Genomic DNA, 18,755 nt, shown 5'->3' with positions numbered 1-18,755 from the left:
GACAATAATAAAAAAACTGGCCTATTTACCAAAATCTTTACTTGCATAATATGAAAATTGTTTTTTTGAGATGAGATTTGTCAGAGGCAATATGCAAAGCACATTAAGGGCTTGAGCGAGTCAGGCATTTATGGAAATATTTTCCTGCAGGAATTGGTTTTCTGTAACAGTTCTTAATCAAGGGTAACCCTAGGAGGGAGACAGAGTCAAGTGCCGATTCCTGTCCATGTAGTTAAATCATGTGTTATGTACATCATCTACAGTACTGAGCAGATATTAGCAAATGACTTTTAAATTTTGAAAAGACTCTATGATTTAAAAACACATTGAGTGTAGTTCGACAAAGATCAATGCTATTGCAATGAAGTTTAAGGCTTATCTAAACTTCTTACTGTAACAACACATGCAATAATTAATTTAAAAGCAGCAGTCTTATTCAAATGAATTATGCCTTTTGGTAGATAGGCCAGATCATAATCATTTTAAAGAATCTGGATAAAGGCTATCACTGGCTTTTTTTTTTTTTTACAGAGAGAAGGAATGAGACCTGAGACCTCTCCTTTGTTCCAACTGAAGTGTTTTCAAAGAAAAGAACTGCTCTTCTGTCCGACCCTCTCTCCCCATCCCTAATTGTTAGAGGCATGCTACTCTCAAAAGAAACCAGTCAGTGGTGTCAAGCTGTGCCCTATAAGGCCTAGAGTTTCCTCAGAGTTGCCTTGTGGAACAGGGAGAAGGTAAGAAGGTGGGTTCTAGGCCCACTCCACTCAAAAGAAAGGAAAAAAAAACGGAAACTGGTAAATTTGTGTTTTCTTGATAAGGTATATTTTTAGGATATCTCACCTTTCTCCATATAATCATGCATTTTGTATTTCTTTCAAATAATTCTTTGAACAAAGGCTAGGGAAAACGCATTTACTCTCTTATTCTACCAATATTCATAATGGAAACTGTGGCAAAAGGAATGATAAATGACTGCTGCTGGACATATGACCAAACCTATATACACTTTCACTGAAGTTAACTGTAGTTACTGTCATATACCTGTCTCACCAAAATAATTTCAGTGACCCAAAATACACGTCTTTGTTTTGCAAAAATTTTAATAAAATATGCCATATCCTGTTTTTAAATGCTGTAAAACCAATCAGACTAAACCATCTCTTGACAGCATCAATTATCTTAAAGACTATTAAAATAAGACATTGTGGCCATTTGGATTTTACTTTGTGTCATAAGTGGTATGAGTCTTAATTATGATATTTTTACCTGACAGATGACATACGACACAGTATCTCCAGCTTTCACCTTTCTGCCTCCTTGAGAATTTATCCAGAGAGCGACATGTACGTGAGGTAGGCTTTTTTTATCAGGGTAATCCTGAGGATCCTTTGTCAATGCCTAAAAAAGAAAAAGAGGGAACAAAATGCCCCAAACTTTAAAATAAAACCCTTCTCACACAGCTATACACTAATACATCTTTGCTAGAATCATACATAAACATAGAAATGACATAAGATATATGTAGAAAACACTGTCACAGAATCTTTAGACATTCCATCCTCCTGCATTTAGTAACTAATGTAACCAGATGCAACCTTGACAAAAAAAAAAAAAAAGAAATACAAGTTTATGGGCGTTGACACATAATACTTACACATAAAAAAATAAGACTATAAATTCAATCTTAGAGTTTCTCCTAATGTTTGCGATTCTCTCACTGAATTAACTGATCAGTTAGGACTGATGGATGATGGATAACAGCTACTCTGACTTACGGATGTGTTTCTCAAAAGCTTTTCTAGCCTAAATAAATCCCAAAGGTACCATAAATCACTGGATTTACTCCCACTGTCAACTTAAGCTCTACAAAGGCAGAATGATGAGTCTCTAACAGAAAGTAAGCGCCAGGAGAGCAGGAACACGCCAGCCTTACTCACAGCTGCATTCCCAGTGCTCAGAATGATACCTGACGTACAGTAGCAACCAAATGTTTGCAGGATAAATGATGTCACTCACTCTAAATTAATTCACTAAGTTCAAGCATAATGTCATGCACGGGTAAAATAGCCAATCAAAGTACAACACAGACCAATAGAGTTTAATGTAAGAGAGTATGCAAAGTTCACTGACATGGTTTCAGATTCCACATTATAAATAACCTTTAAAAAACACTACTTAGAGAGTCTTGGTGTAGAATCAAAGAAGAATATGCACAATTATCTGAAAAAAGTTACTGAAATACATCTCCCTTTTCCAACAACATATTTGTGGAAACTGGATTTTCTTCCTATACTCAACCTAAGCCACACATCACAACAAATTGGATGTGCAAGCACATGAGAATCCAGATGTATTCTCCTAAACTGGACATTAAAAAGATCTGCAAAATTGTAAAATGATGTCACTCCTCTGGCTAATTTGTTTTAGTTTTAAAATAGTTACTTTATAATGTTATTTTTGTAATCCCATGATGGGCTTATTGCTGTTAAATAAATTAATAAATGCTCTTAAAATTTCTCAGTTTTTATTTCTAGCACAGTAAATATCAACACAAACCACATAAACCAAAGCTCTTAGAGGCCTCAATTATTTTCAGAGTGTGAAGGTGTCCTGAGGCTAGGAAATCTGAGAACTGTTACAGTAGATTAGAATAAAGCAGGTCCTCAAACACGGCTGCACATACCCACATTATATACACTTTCTAAATCAGACGCTCAGTGTAGGAGAGTGCCTAGGAAACTCTCCAAGTATTTGAATCTCCTCAAACTTGAATTATGCGAAGTCTTGATTGACTCAGTTGGGTAATAGTGCCTAGAAATCTTAATCAATATAACTCTACTTGAGAAAACCATTATCTTCTCCAATTGACTATACTTCAGTGCAATGTTAAGAAATTCTGAATTTCATCTGACATACTTTCCAATTATTAAATTGGGACTATTGGGGTTTTACAAGCTAGTTTTAGGTGCCTTGATTTTGGGGGGAAAATGCTTTCTGGTGGTTTAGGCTCAAATTAGCCAGGACTATAAAAATCAACTGTCACATTTTGTGTTACTTTATGAAATATATTTAAGCTAAGATTGCAGTAGTTCAGAAAATCAGTTGTTTGTGGCAACAAGGGCTAAAATTTTATAGTGGTAAATATTACTTCATCCCTCCACCCTAGGCTAACCTCCCATTTTCAACTCCTACCAGCATCATCTACAGCTACTGAAATTTTTATTATCTATATCTATATCTATATCTATATCTATATCTATATCTATCCATCCTGTAATAAGACCATCCACAACCAGTCATATACATAGACTCTTCTATTCCACTGCTTTTTCAAAGAGATAAAATGCAAAAACTGAAATGCTCACAAGTTTTAAATAGTATAAATATTCAGACAAATGTTAATCAGTACAAATCACCTCTGACATATAAACAGCTTACCGTCAGTGGTTCTCAACCTTCCTAATGCCGCGACCCTTTCATACAGTTCCTCATGTTGTGGTGACCCCAACCATAAAATTATTTTCGTTGCTACTTCATAACTGTAATTTTGCTACTGTTATGAATCATAATGTAAATATCTGATATGCAGGATGTATTTTCATTGTTCGCGACCCACAGGTTGAGAACCGCTGCATTAATAATTATTAAATAGAGAGTCCTTTCATTAGAATTTATTGTACTTATATCTGCAGAAATTATTTTTATTGAATTTATTGGGGTGACATTGGTTAATAAAATTATATAGGTTTCAGATATACAATTCTGTATATTATATTGTGTTTTGAAAAATAAGTATAAAAATAGAGGACAGTAAATATCTTTAAGAGACCATTAACATTTTGAAAATATAGACCATGCTTTGCTCATTCACTTTTATAACCCAGAATCTAGTACTGTGCACATAAGAAGTACTCCATGTTTGATGAATAGATGATTAAATAAGCAAATGAGTTCTTTTATAGCTCACTTCAAGTGAAATGGAGGATATATAGACAGTAAGTCAGTTTCAGTTCTGCCACAGGAAAAAAAGTATGTACAGCCCCATCACACTAAGTACTGTTATCCTATATAATAAAAGCCTAATAATATGCTCTAAGTGTCTGGTCGTCCGTTCAACCAAAGTGTAATACAATGATATGCTAAGGCTGCTCAACCGCTTGCTATGACATGCACTGATCACCAGGGGGCAGATAGTTGACTGGTCGACCAGTCGCTATGATGTGCAGTGACCACCAGGGGGCAGATGCTCCGACCAGTAGGTTAGCTTGATGCTGGCATCTAGCCGATTGGGACTGGGCGAGATAGGCAGGACACGCCCTGGAGCCCTCCCTCGGTCCCTCCCCAGCTGGCCAACCTCCTGCATCCCTCCCTGGCCCCAATCGTGCACCAGGGATCTAGTTAATGATAATAATGTATCACTGTAAGTTGATAATTATCAAAGCTGAATGATGGGTACATGGGGGTTCATGATACCACTCTACTTCTATATAAAATTTTAAAATTTTCAATAATAAAAACTTTAAAATAACAAAACTGTAGACTGTTCATGAGAACTCGAAGATTGCCAGTATGTTTATGACTCCAGGTTTCTTTGCTCACTAGTAATACTGTCTCATCATTCATATGAGATGACGGTGTGGGCCCACTACCCTAGAGGACATGTGCTCAGTGTTATTTTGCCAATAATGTATTCATGTTTAGACTGAGCCTTCCAAACTCATGGAATCACACACTTCTAAGAAGGTAGACAGTGTCAAGGAGACAGTCTGCAGAATAGATGCTAAAATTGATCAGAGGCAGATTGAAGTAATAACTCTTACTCAATTCAAATTTTTGAGAGAGAGACAAAACAAAATCTAAAAAGAAACCATTTTCTAGATGTCACAAGTGGTTCCATGCCATTGCATCACTTAAAGTGAAGAGCTAGTGCCAAGGCACACATTCTCTTATAATTCAATATTTTTATGTATAAATGAATGTCTTCTTTTGTGACTAAAGATATCACGGGTCAAAGTGTAATGAACAAGTGACTTACCTAAGACTAAATACAAATCATAAGGACATACATGGAAAATATTAATTCTCTCTAGAAATCAAAGAAATGTAAATGAGATCCAACAGTGAAATTTTGTTTCATATCCATTATGGTAGCAATGTTTTATTTAAATATCACCAATGACTGCATCGCCAATGAAATATCACCAATACAAGCAAATCTGTGGTGAAATTGGCACATATTTTCTTATTATCAATTGGTATCACCTTTTTGCAAAGCAATTTGACAAGAGCCATATAGATCTTCATATCTTTTGACTCAAATATTCTACTTCAAGGATTCTAAACTAAGAAAGTAATTGATCCGATAGCAAAAAGGTAAATGGAAAAAGATGTTTAATATAGTTATTTACAATAGCAAAAATAATTTAAATAATCAAACAAAAAAATTAAAATTTAAGGTAATATAAAAATGTGAAAAAAATTGCTTATGTTAAGTGAAAATAGATTTCAGTATTTTAATATTGTATTTGCTGCAATGTAAAAATGTTTGTAAAAATGGCAAGCTTTTGATAGTATTTCTCTTTTAAAATACATTTTTTATTTTTAAATTAGTTTATATCCTATATTATTTTGTATTAGTTACATGTGTACAGCATAGTGGTTAGACAATCATATACTTTACAAAGCCAGGTGGGTACTGAAAATATTGGGGCAAGCATTACTTTTAACATAAGAGAATTATGATTGAGTTTTAATTCTAAAATTTCCATTTAATGTAATGATTATATTATGTTTTATTAAAATTAAATTTTATGAACTTGGAGAACAAACTCTATTTATCACAAAACTGCTAAAATGGTATTTACAAAATTAGCTTCTAAGTATGTAAGGGTACTTACTCTTTGTGAATGGAAAAAATCTGTAACCTAACATCTTATAAATGAGGATTTTATTTTTTCAAACTAGGTAAGAAAAAAGTATTCCCTATTTTCAACAACTAAGACTGCCCATAAAGTGTAACTTATAGTTATGGCCTAAAAAAACTGCTTAATTACAGTACCTCTAAGGATCACCTTCTGTGAAGTTACAGGCACGCACGCACATGCTCTCTCTCTCTCAGCTGACAGGCCTGACCCCAAACAACTATAACTTAGGAGGACTATGAAGAAGGCAGTACTCTCTAGTCCAGCCGTGGGCAAACTACGGCCCGCGGGCCGGATCTGTCCCGTTTGAAATGAATAAAACTAAAAAAAAAAAGACTGTACCCTTTTATGTAATGATGTTTACTTTGAATTTATATTAGTTCACACAAACATTCCACCCATGCTTTTGTTCCAGCCCTCCGGTCCAGTTTAAGAACCCATTGTGCCCCTCGAGTCAAAAAGTTTGCCCACCGCTGCTCTAGTCCCTGAAACATCAACTATATTACTCTACAGAACCTCTACAGCGGTTCTCAACCTGTGGATCTCGACCCCTTTGGGGTCGAATGACCCTTTCACAGGGTTGCCTAAGACCATCGGAAAACACATATATAATTACATACTGTTTTTGTGATTAATCACTATGCTTTAATTATGTTGAATTTGTAACAATGAAAATACATCCTGCATATCAGATATTTACATTACAATTCATAATAGTAGCAAAATTACAGTTATGAAGTAGCAATGAAAATAATTTTATGGTTGGGGGTCACCACAACATGAGGAACTGTATTAAAGGGTCGCGGCATTAGGAAGGTTGAGAACCACCGCTCTAGGAAGAAGGCTTCCATGAATTAAAATAAGAATGAAGAGAGAAGGCCCTGCAGCAGACATGGAGGTACCAGTGGCTGGAACAGGAAGTCTTATGCTAATGCGCAGTCTGTGAGATAGTTGTTAAGCAGTTTTCATCACCAGCTAGAATTTATTTCAATTGCAAGGATGAGGTGGTTCTTCAACTATCTGAAGGAGGAGAAAAACACGTGGCAACAGCTGGGCTCAGCAATAAATGCTACATTTACCTTGTTAATTTCAAACTGGCTCACTGGGACACTGCCATTTAGCACATCTTCTCCAATTTCTATTAACCTCTTCTGAATATTTTCCACTATAGTGTCCCGGCTTTGATCAGAAAGAATCTGGCCAATGACAAAGCTGCAAAAAAGGAGAGGGACTGATTTTTTAAATATCATACTTCATTAATAAAGGTGAAAAAAGATAAATGCCAATAGATTAACATGTGGACAAGAACTGTAATAAAAGCTAACATGAGGGTTAAAGTCTAAAAGGCCATTACTATTTGTTTTTTAACATTAACTCTGCCAAAGGTTTACCAACCTTGGAATGTCAGGTTTGCCCTTAGACATACAGATAATTTTTTATGCAGCATCTAATGCATCATACAAAAGTACAGACAGAAAGGGTATATATTCCATTGTATTTTTAAGCAATTACAAAATTCAAAAGCAGTTATACTCTACTCATAAGTTAAAATGTCAGACGATAAGTATTTCACTTTCCTCATAAAGCACCAAGATGTTAGCTCTGATATCAAGATATCATCTCTGCCTTAGATGATCATTAGCTAAGTAGAAATATACAGCTCTCTATGTAAATTTTAAAAACACACAAATATTTCAAACTTTTCTTTCAGCTTCATTATATTGCTCAGTGTTCTTCTCTAACTTTACACTATTCCTTAAAAACGTAGCGTTATTCCACCAGACTCCCACAAAAAAGGAAAAAAAAAGAAAACGAAAAGGAGTAAGAAAGCCAATATTTTATCCATTTCTGAGAAAAATGCAGAGCGAGGGTTTGACAGCTGCATTATAATTTGTCAGAAAAAGAACCCTGACAAAAACATTTGTATAGCTTTAATTACTAATACATTTCTAACTCAGAGAAATTTACTTCTATTATGATGCATCTTTTCTTGGAAAACACAAAGCTGAAGAGAACACTCTAATCGACAGTCTATACAAAGTACTTTCATCTTTGGTACATTTGGGGGCAATGAAGCATTTCAAACTACATTTCATAAAAGGCTAACAGTGACCTATACTTGGATGATCAACTTTGCCTAATCAAGAGTAGTTTGCAGAAGCAACAATTGCTCACAATCTCCTGACTTGAAAACAAGAGGAAGAATGGAAAACAAGTAAAATATGCTGATATTCAGCAATGTTAAAATTAATTTAAAATTTCGCTTTCAAGAAAAAAAATTCTTCTATTTTCAGAATTGCTCAGGATCACAAACCAGGAATATCTGGAAAGATGGCAAATAACGTACCCAACAATTCATTTTCTAAATGGGTGTTTTATAAATTAATATGATCCTAAAAAAATAAAACAGGTCTTAATACAATCTTTAGTCTCAGGTGCAAAGCTAGGGGGTCACTCATGAGGTACATAACCTTAGGTAAGAATATTTGCACACTAATTATATTGGTGGGAACAAAGTCTCACTCCATGGTCCACTCTGAATCCTAGAACATTTTAAGCCATAAAATGGGGATGCCTTAACAATTATGTTCCTAAAAGGTTCTAGGACAGTGGTTCTCAACCTTAGCCGCACATTAGAATCACCTGGGAATCTTTTTAAAATCCTGATTTCTGGGCCTCATCCTCCAGAAATTCTGTTTCTTTGTTACTAATGTTGTGGCCCCAACCCATAACAAAGAAGCAGAATTTCCAGAGGATGAGGCCCAGAAATCAGGATTTTAAAAATATTCCCAGGTGATTCTAATGTGCAGCCAAGGTTGAGAAGCACTGTTCTAGGATAATACAGGAACACAATACATGGCACTCTCTAATAGGAATATTAAAGCAAAACCATACAAAAACAAAACAACATTAAACAAAACCAACTCTGTAAGGATCAAAATGTGAAAGTTTACCCTCACCATGAGTAAAAACTCATGAGATGAATTCTACAGCAAGCATCTCTTACTGAACCAGTGTGGCTTTTTAAAAATGTATCAAACTCCCCTCCAAATAAGTAAGAATTATTAATATGCAATAATAACAATAAGAAAAAAGAAGCTGTGTCCTTGTGCTTGGCAGAATCACAAGTGTTGTCCATGTCATTCACACCTGAATTTTTAAAAGACAAACAACAAAATAAAAAACCAAAGCAGAACTCACTTTCCAGTATCTTTAGCAAGATCACACCAATCTCTTCTAACTATATCTAATCCTTTCAGCTCCTGTTTGGTGACGTAATTCCCATCCGATGTTGGTTCTACAACCAGAGCAGCATATTTCTTTTTCTTCAACAGTAGTAGAGACTTGAAAATTCCATCAATGTCGATTTCAAGCAGTTTGTACAATTTATTCACTTCACTTTTTACCTGTGAAAATTTCAATCATTAATATTATATTCTCAAACATCTAGTAGGAAGAACATGAACATGCTACAAATTCCCAGGAGTTAATCTAAACAGAACTTGAAGTCACATGATACTAGAATGCATTTACTCAGCATATATGGAACATGATATTTTTAGATTCAATGCAGAACACTTAAAAAAAAGCACAAGGACAGGACTGTCAGGGTCAGCCTCAAGAATTATAAAAATTATGACATAGTCTTTTTAAAATCTAAAAGCATATGTACTTACCTTCAAACTACTGAATTAGAGATTACACAGTCCAGAAATAAGTAAAACTTGAGCTATTAAAATAATGTCTATAATCTCGCTGTACCTTGACTATAAGTACCTTAAATATAAGCAAATAAATATATGCTGAACAAATAAATGAACAGTCCCCTGCTCTTTACTGATAGGGACATGGCACAGACCATCGCCTCTAGGGAAAATATATAGTTTTTCAAGGTCCAATATGAGTACAATATGCTAGGCTTACTCTCAAGCGAAGAATATAGCTCAAATTTCATACATTTCAGAGAAGACAGGTAGGAAGGTCTTAGTTTGTAAGATGATACCTTATTTTTAGTTTATTGAAACAATATTTTAACATAGTAAGTGCTCAAGAAACACTAATTGTGCTAACTATGAACTGCAAATAGTAGGCTACAAATGATTATTTTTAAATGTCCCCTTATCTTTTCAAATATATTTTAAGTACTCCTATTAAAATTATAGATGTGTGTATAGGCATGTTGGTAGGTAGGTACTTATTCATATCAAATAGTATATGAAAGGCATCTGAACACTACTAGAGACATTTCTCCTTATGAATAACACTGTGATAAGTACTAACTTGATAACATCTTAAATTTATCAGACTTAGACTGTTCTCAAAGGCAAACCATATCTATCATTTAAGGAAAAAACAATTTTATTTTTATCCTCAAAACAAGTAGAGAAGAGGCTAAGAAAAATAAAAGAGGATGAAGAACTGAATGCACTACGTTTATTATTTCCAGAAGCACACAATGTACATATACATGAATTTATGAAGTTCCAAGTTGAAAATAATTCACAAAAGTAGATAAAACAGATAATTTTATCAAATTATCTCACCTTGTTTCCCAATTTAAATACTTCTTCCAGATTGGTGCTATTGGTGTTTATCATTATTGAATCTGTATCTCCATAAATAACTTCAAGATTCATCTAATGAAAAGCAAGAATTATAAAAATTAACAACTAAAACATGGTGACCATTATGCATAATGAAACTAGAGATTTTCCATACAGAAATCACACATTCCAAGGATTTTTCCAAAGGTTATATTTACCCTTATCCATATTGTGAGGAGTGTACAAATGAAGATTAACCCCCAATATACCAGAAAGGTGAACACTGCCACATTAAAACATCTCCTTAATTTTCTTAAAACAGATATTACAATGGCAGGGAAAGTGTCTAGTTTCAATGGAAACAAAATGTGTAACTGAATAATACAAAGGAGGATAAGAGACTAGGAAAGGGGGACTATATTTACTCACTGTACCACAAGCTTAGTGGTCATGGCAATTTATGGAACAGAAACATAATAGGATTTTAAAATTCAGAGGCACAAATCCATATTAAATTCTTAACAGTTTCAAACAGTATTTAGTAGAATACGGAGAGTGCCAAAAAAATCAATCATAGCAAACAACACTAGAGCACATACAGTACAAAGGCCAGGAAGTAAACTCTAATTAGCACTGTTACTAATTTGCTTGAAACACTCACATATAGGCTTCAAGCAGCGGCTAGATCATATCAGTGTTAGTAAAAGAAAAAAGCTATAATCCATTAGGGGGGATTATAAATGTAAACCAGACATCCTAAGAAGCCATTTCCAGTCTGTTTGGGTTGCAATTTTCCTTGAATACAAAAATGTCACTAAGTATGATGTTTAAGAGTTGTTATATGATGAAAGTGCTCAGCATTACCTTCTGTACCATCTCTTTCGTATGCATCAAAATCTAAATGAAACAGAAAGTCAAGATTAATGCATTACATAATTGCAAAAACATAAAATATAAACACATAGATAAGTAGCCCGATGATGTTATTTCCATATATTTTTAAAGCTCTTGGTCATTTTCTAACTATAATTCTCAAAATAACAATATCAACATAATCTAAAAAATAAATTTGCCTCTATGTTGATTCTTAGAGATATGTAAAAAGATCTGTTGTAAACATCAATGTAAACTCTATGAAAGCAGATCTATGTAACGATCTCTATTTAATAAACATGCATAATAAAAATACAGTAAGTCCTCACTTAACATCATGGATAGGTTCCTGGGAACTGCGACTTTGGGTGAAACAACATATAAGGAAGCCATAGGCTAATTAACATAAACAAGAGTTAAGTTCCTATGTCATATTTCCTACAGTCACAAAAACATCACCAAACTTTTAAATAAACACCCAAACACTTCTAATGGTAAACATTGAAATAAAGATGAGCTACACATACATTTAAGGAAGATAAATAAAAACAAATAAGATAATTCTTTTCCATCCGGCCTATTCCAGCTTAGGGTCACTAGTGGCCAGAGCCTATCCTGGCAGCTCAGGGCACAGGTGGGCACCCACCCTGGACAGGACGTCTTTCCATCGCAGGGTGCACTCGCACCCACACCCACACTCACTCAGACTGGGACAATGTAGAGACGCCAGTTCACCAAACATGCACATCTTTGGGATGTGGGAGACATGGGGAGAACATGCAAACTCCACACAGACAGTGGCCCCAACTGGGAAGATTTTTTTCTCACCAGTGTTATAATGAAACGACAAACAAAATGACATTATTCAAGAACTGACTGTATCCCTTTAGAATATGGCAAAAAGGCAAACTATTCTCCTTACTAATATTTAAATAGAACTGCATGGCTGAAAAAAAATTGTGACAGAGCATTTCAAATCTGCCAATTCTTACTCATAGTATTCAGGATCTTAAAAAGTAAAAGCAATATATGTATATAATACATATTAGATTTAAATTTCTTCTCTACACTAAATTTCTTGAAGGCAGAAAGTAGACCTTCTCTATAGGCCCGAAGTTAGCATAGTGATAGTACAGAAGTGGGGCTCAATAAACATTCAATGAATGAAGACAATCATATAGATAATATCTGTAGAAAGGTCTGTCCCAAGGCCTGTATAGCTATAAGATTAGACACATATAGGTTATAATGTGGATATGTACCAAAACAGATATAAATTATCAGGGACCAGATCAGAAGTAATACAAATTTAATAAATTTTGCTTGGGGCGTTGGGTGCATGATGCAGTGTGCAGATGATGTTTTATTGAGTTGTACACTTGAAATTTGTATGGTTTTTGTGAATCAATGTCACCCCAATATTTTCAAAAATAAAATAAAATATATCATACCATGTGAAAAGAAAAGTAATATAACGTAATGAGCACCCAGAATGTGTGTGTGTTGGGGGGGCAGATACTCTACTACAAGCATCTTGTGTATTTTCTCATGTTATTCTTCAAGGTCCCCAAGAAGTAACCACTATTAATATCCCCATTTGTTAGATGCAAAAAAAGAGGAAATAATTTGTCCCAGTAAGTGACAGAGCAAGGATAAGAACCCAAGTACTCTGACTCCAGAATATGGGGCCTTAGTCATTCCAGGCTATTTTCTCTTCATTACTGCCCATTTTTTCAAAGCATCGGTTTAAACCAGAAGTCACTTTTCCAATGGGCCAGATAGACTTACTTCATTTATATTTATTTTTCTATCCACAATAGTCCTCACTGTGAACTAAGCTCGAACCTCATATTTCTGTCTTTCTTATCCTTCATATTACAAAGCCCTATAAATCCTGACCTTAGAATATCTTTTATATCTACCCATTACTTTCCATTTCCTTCGCGCCCCTCCTCCATTACTGTCTCCCAATTTTGTTCATTCATTGTCCTATGTTCTTAGGGCAGGAAGCCCTTCCCCTGCCCTGGGGGTAGTGGTAATACTGATTAGGCTAATCAGTGGTTTTAATAATGGCTGCACAGTGGAATCATCTGGGAATCTTTTTAAAAAATACCAATAACTGGTGCCAGCAATGTTTCTAAACAGCTTTCAAGATGATTCTTATGTTGCAAGTGGGGTTAAGGACCACTGGCTCAAGATAATCATGGTAATGCCATTCTGGAAACAGTTTTTAGTCCACTCCCCAACTAGACCACAAGCTCTTAGTGGTCAGCGGACATGTTTGTGCCTAACACCAGACTTCACATGTAATAGGCACATAAGACTGTTTGCTAGCTCTGCCAGTGTGACTCAGTGGTTGAGTGTCAACCTATGAACCAGAAGGTCACAGTTTGATAGAGCCCAGGCTGCAGGCTTGATCCCCACTAGGGGGCGTGCAGGAGGCAGCCAACCAATGATTCTCATCATTGTTTCTATTCCTCTCTCCCTATCCCCTCCTCTCTCTGAAATCAGTAAGAACATTTTTTTTAAAAAAACACAAGACTGTTTGCTAGTTGATTGGTAGGTCTCACAGTAATCCCAATTACTTTTCTACTAGACATTAAAATTCACTTAACTCAGAAAAAACAATCACTCTCCTCCACTTCATCTTCATTTTTTAATATTTAAATTACAGGGAAAGCATTGGTTGGAAAAGGGCAATAATGAGATCCACCTGAGTCAAGTTAATCACAGTGAGGACAGAACTACTTATCATGAGTTCTCTTCATCCTCTGCCCCTTCCACCCTGCTAGGCTTAGCTTTCCTCATCACAAGGGACAATTCCACAAAGGAACTGTTACGTACCAAGTAAAATACCTCAGGAACAATCCGCCAACCTTTCACTGTAACTCTGCATATGCAGTAGCCAATTGCTTCTACTCTTCCTTGATGCCATGAACCAAACCATCACCCACCCCACTCTGTCCCGCCAACAACTCACAACCATTTCCACTCACAATCTGAGGGCTGCTACCAAAATGGCTTTCTCTTTACTGGCAGAAACCTCTTGGTGGATGTTTTGCACAGAAATGGTAGAAAACTAACCACTGCTTTTCTTTTTTCACCTAACACTTTACCTTAGAGCTTATTCCATACCCACACATAAAGAGCTGCCTTATTCTTTTTTAATGACTACATAGTATTCCATTGTATGAACTGATCATGACTTAATTTGTGCTCTATTACTGAACATGTATGTTATTTCTAATCTTTTCCTTTATAACCACACTTCAACAAGTAATCATCACACATGTAGAACCTGCCAATATGCCAGTAACAAGATAAACTCCTACAAGAAGACTTATTGGGTTAAAGGTTATATATTCAAAATTTTTAAATAAATATAGTCAAATAGCTCTCCACAGAGGTTGTACTAATTTCTGTGGATAGTTTTAATCACCATCTTCCCAGTGAACCTCAACAGCAACTAAAGGCAATGATGTCTCAAGTTCAAGGTCCTCTCTACAGCTTGTCAATTCTTCAGTCCATCCTAGGCCAGACAACCCACATCCAGGCTGACCGCTACTTCTCGTGTTTCTTCACTAAGCAGTTCTAGATGGTGGCTACCACAGTGCCCCATCCAGTCCAAGTGCTAATGAGCAGGATCACCGCAAAGCTGCCCTCAATTCAAACTGCTCACTGGGGAAGGCTCAGCTGTTGGGTAGCCAGTGGATTACCAACATCTCAAGATCTAGCAGAGGGCCTAATGCACGGTAGCTATTAATGAATATTTGTAGAATGCCAAATATATAATTCTAAGGGTAGGCGGTATTATAAGCCCCATTTTACAGAGGAGGAAAATTAGGCTTTGCAATTTTGCCCAAAGTAATAAAGTCAAGAACTTGATCTCCTAGCTGGATCTCATGTTTCTTTTTCTTTTCACTGTGTCTCACTGCCTTGTTAAAAAGCCTACACCACATAAATTCTCTGGAAGGCAACAATCAAAAACATGCATTACAGATATTTTCCCCATTAGGAAATGCATTTTACAAAAAAGCCACAGGTATTCAGAAAGGTCTACTAGACACAAGGTACGGTGATTGCAAGATGACCGCTCATAAGTTCACTTTAAAGTGACAAGCCTAATATTAAAGCTCCCATTCTGACAGAAAATCATTTTGTAAGTGCTAACAGCTAGAAAACAGGGCTACAAAGGCTTGCTAAATTCATTAATAAGGCAGTCTGCAGTTATCTGATTTCACAGCAACACCTGCATATTTATCTACTCATTACCAATTGGATGATGGAATTTTTCAAGCACATTTCAAAAATCTGCCAACTTCAAGTGTAAAAAAATAAACTTTGTGGTTAATTTTTCCCTTAACAAAGTACAGCTGTTGAGAATAATTGTTCAAGATCTTACCCTGTAATGTCAACTGCAGCAGAACAAAGAGTATTTAATTAGCAAATCTATCCAGTAATTCAACACCTATTATATAAAATGCCTTCGTGATTTTATTCAGGATAATTTGCTAAGAGGGTTATTACTGACATTCAGATGGAATTTAAAATTCCTACGCAAGTCGAGTCATAATAGCAGTAATGATCTCCCCAATCAGGAGATTCGGTGTCACACAAGGCTCTCTTGCAATGCAGCAGCCGATTTCCTGACTTCTTAATTCTTGGGCTCAGCTCAGTGAGAGCCCTTCATGCCGATATTTCAGTCAGCAATACATCTTTAATGGGACTCTATTAAAATAACTAGAACAAAAATGACTTTTTTTTGGTTAAAAAGAATGACAGCACTGCCATCATATCAATCATTCCAGGCTTTGCAGAACAGCGCCGTTAGGGGAAAAGAGGAGGGGGGAAACAGGAAAGGAGTGGGGCTGGGAAAGCAATAATTAAAATAATACGAAAAGGTGTTTTAACCCCAACCCGAGGCTCTGAAGGCTGGTGAAGGGTGATGGGGACTAAAAAGGAAATGGAAATATATTTCAAAAAAAGGGTTTCCTAAAGAAAATAATTTTTTCAGGAATACACCCACAATGTGGTTTACTAAGCAGTAGGAGCATGTTTGTTACCCCTGGATTAATAGCAGTGACCTAAGAACAACTACCATGGAGGTGTATATTTTACAGGTTCCCCTAACAAGACCAGGAGAAAGCTGAGGTTTCATTTTTTGTTAGGACAGAAAGTGGTGTCTTGTAATGCATTCAAAGGTCATAAAATGTTTCTAGGTGCTATTACAGACGAAAACAGTATTTATTAATACTGAGAGAGAGAAAACACTAACTTGCCACAGTTAAAAAAAGTTTCAAGCTCCTATTCCAAAAGCACATGTCTATTATAGTGATATCTATGATCAAAAAACCCACTTCAGTATGTGATGCAGCTAAACACAACAGAAATTCTACTGGCTAAGCATGATGGGTAAGGTCAAATCTGCACAAATAATGTATGAATAGAATGACAACTGAAATCTCTATGGCTTTTAGAGTTCTGTTACTGATGACAAAATTAGAAATAAACTGGAAAGTTTTTTATAATACATTAGCATAATAGGGGTAGCAAATGAACGGTTTTGAAGGATAGGGAAGAGAGACGTATTAGAAATATAAATATTATGATTTTTGGTAATCCAACCATTATCTAAGCTTTCCCTTCTCCCAATTTCAGCAGTTTCCAAGCAGGACTCAATGTTACTCACTTCTCCCACCTGGCGAACATTTATTTCATCCTCATTATATTAGATTACCTTTTCCCTATTTTCCTGTCCCCTGTTTTTCTGAAGTATGTGTCTTCTGTATGAGATGCTCAAGGAGAGGGCTATGGATTTAATAAGCACCCTACTTTCTGTCTCCACCCCTTTAAGATTCCCATGACACAGGGTCCCTTACTTTTCCCTTCTTTAAAATTGCGATTTTATACTACCTACCACCTAGTCCCCCGAGCTAGGTGGGGATGCAAAGAACTTTACACTGAAAACATGCTTTGCAAAAATAAAACACTATATTAAAAATAAGTCAGGGGTCTGAAACTTCCCTCTCTAGGTCTTAGCATCCTCATTTATAAAATGAAAAGGTTGAGATTCCTTCCAGATCCAAAAACCTAAGAACCCAAGTTGAACTTGTAGAAATATCTCTTCTTTATATCTGGTTGTTTTGCATTTCAACCACATTCATTTCTTTAATATTAGGCAAAGGGGGCACTAATATGTCCAACACAGATAATTAACACTACAAGAACATATTTCCATATTCTAGATTGCTTTTGAGGACTATGTGGTTGCAAAGTAACTAGAAAAATGTAAGCTCTCACAAGTTTTCTGCATACATCTTTATGCAATTAGTATAAAGTGGGTGAGTGTATTTACGGTACATAAAAACATCCAACACCTTCTGTTGAGTTCTTCCCCTGGCCCCTGCCCAGGAACATATATACACAGCTTCATATACAGGGTGTCCCCCAAAATGTATACACACTTTAACAGCTAATAGCTCAATTTTGAAAATGAAATGTATTTTATGTATGTATGTATATATGTATGAATGTATGTATGTATTTTTGTTAATCCTCACCCAAGGATATTTTCCCATTGTTGTTGTTGTTTTTTTTAGAGAGCATGGAAGGGAAGGGGGAGAGACAGAGAAAGGAACATCTATGTGAGAGAGACACATCGATTGGTTGCCTCCTGCACGTGCCCCGACCAGGTCTGGGGCTCAAGCCTGCAACCAAGGTATGTGCCCTTGACCAGAATCAAACCCAAGACCCATCAATCCGCAGGCCGACACTCTATCCACTGAGCCAAACCAGCTAGGGCTGAAAATGAAATGTATTTTTAAAAGCACTGCCCTTATAATTCCTCAAAGTGTGTGTACACATTTTGGGGGGGACAGCCTATATATATCAGGGTTTCTCAACATCAACACTGTTAACGTTTTAGGTCAGATAATTCTTTGTCATGAGGGGCTGTTCCTGACCTCTACCTACTAGATGCCAGTAGCATGCATGTGGGTACAGACGTGCACAGATATATACACTCTCCAGTTGTGACAACCAAAATTGTCTTCAGATATTGCCAAATGTTTCATGGAGGGGAAATTGCCCCTGGTTGAGAATCAGTGATATTATACTGATGACTCAACATTTTCTCTCTCCGGGCCCATACTCAATTGTCTATCCCATAAGCATTCATTCTAAACCCCACCCATCACATCCAAAACTGCAACCAGCTCCAAACATGACAAATGGCCTCTCCAAAAGCCTTCAACTAAAACAAAGGGCTGACTTTCATTCTGATCCAATGAGCTAACAAGTTTCATTGTAGCTTTCCAGTGTGGTGTTCCCCACCCCCCCCCCGACCCCCCCTGCCAATATGCTATCCCTTCTCCGGGCCCTCACCACTCTTAGCCTACCACCTGTCTCCAGCATTACC

The 18,755-nt window shown here is 36.1% G+C and overlaps 1 protein-coding gene across 3 annotated transcripts in view; it reads right to left on the bottom strand.

Moving 5' to 3' along the window:
* POLA1 (DNA polymerase alpha 1, catalytic subunit) overlaps positions 1 to 18,755 on the bottom strand; it is a 311,022-nt gene that overhangs the window by 183,827 nt on the left and 108,440 nt on the right. For all 3 annotated transcript variants that reach the window (XM_006085647.3, XM_023751338.1, XM_023751339.1), the window contains 5 exons: positions 11,330 to 11,362; positions 10,466 to 10,558; positions 9,123 to 9,328; positions 7,001 to 7,133; positions 1,267 to 1,398 (listed from right to left, as the gene is read on the bottom strand). In XM_006085647.3, the coding sequence (XP_006085709.1) occupies positions 1,267 to 1,398; positions 7,001 to 7,133; positions 9,123 to 9,328; positions 10,466 to 10,558; positions 11,330 to 11,362 (597 nt within the window). The remainder of the gene's footprint in view (positions 1 to 1,266; positions 1,399 to 7,000; positions 7,134 to 9,122; positions 9,329 to 10,465; positions 10,559 to 11,329; positions 11,363 to 18,755) is intronic.

Source organism: Myotis lucifugus, unplaced genomic scaffold (assembly GCF_000147115.1).
Source record: "Myotis lucifugus unplaced genomic scaffold, Myoluc2.0 scaffold_20, whole genome shotgun sequence".
NCBI classification, from domain to species: domain Eukaryota; kingdom Metazoa; phylum Chordata; class Mammalia; order Chiroptera; family Vespertilionidae; genus Myotis; species Myotis lucifugus.
This window is presented reverse-complemented; position numbering and strand designations above follow the sequence as displayed.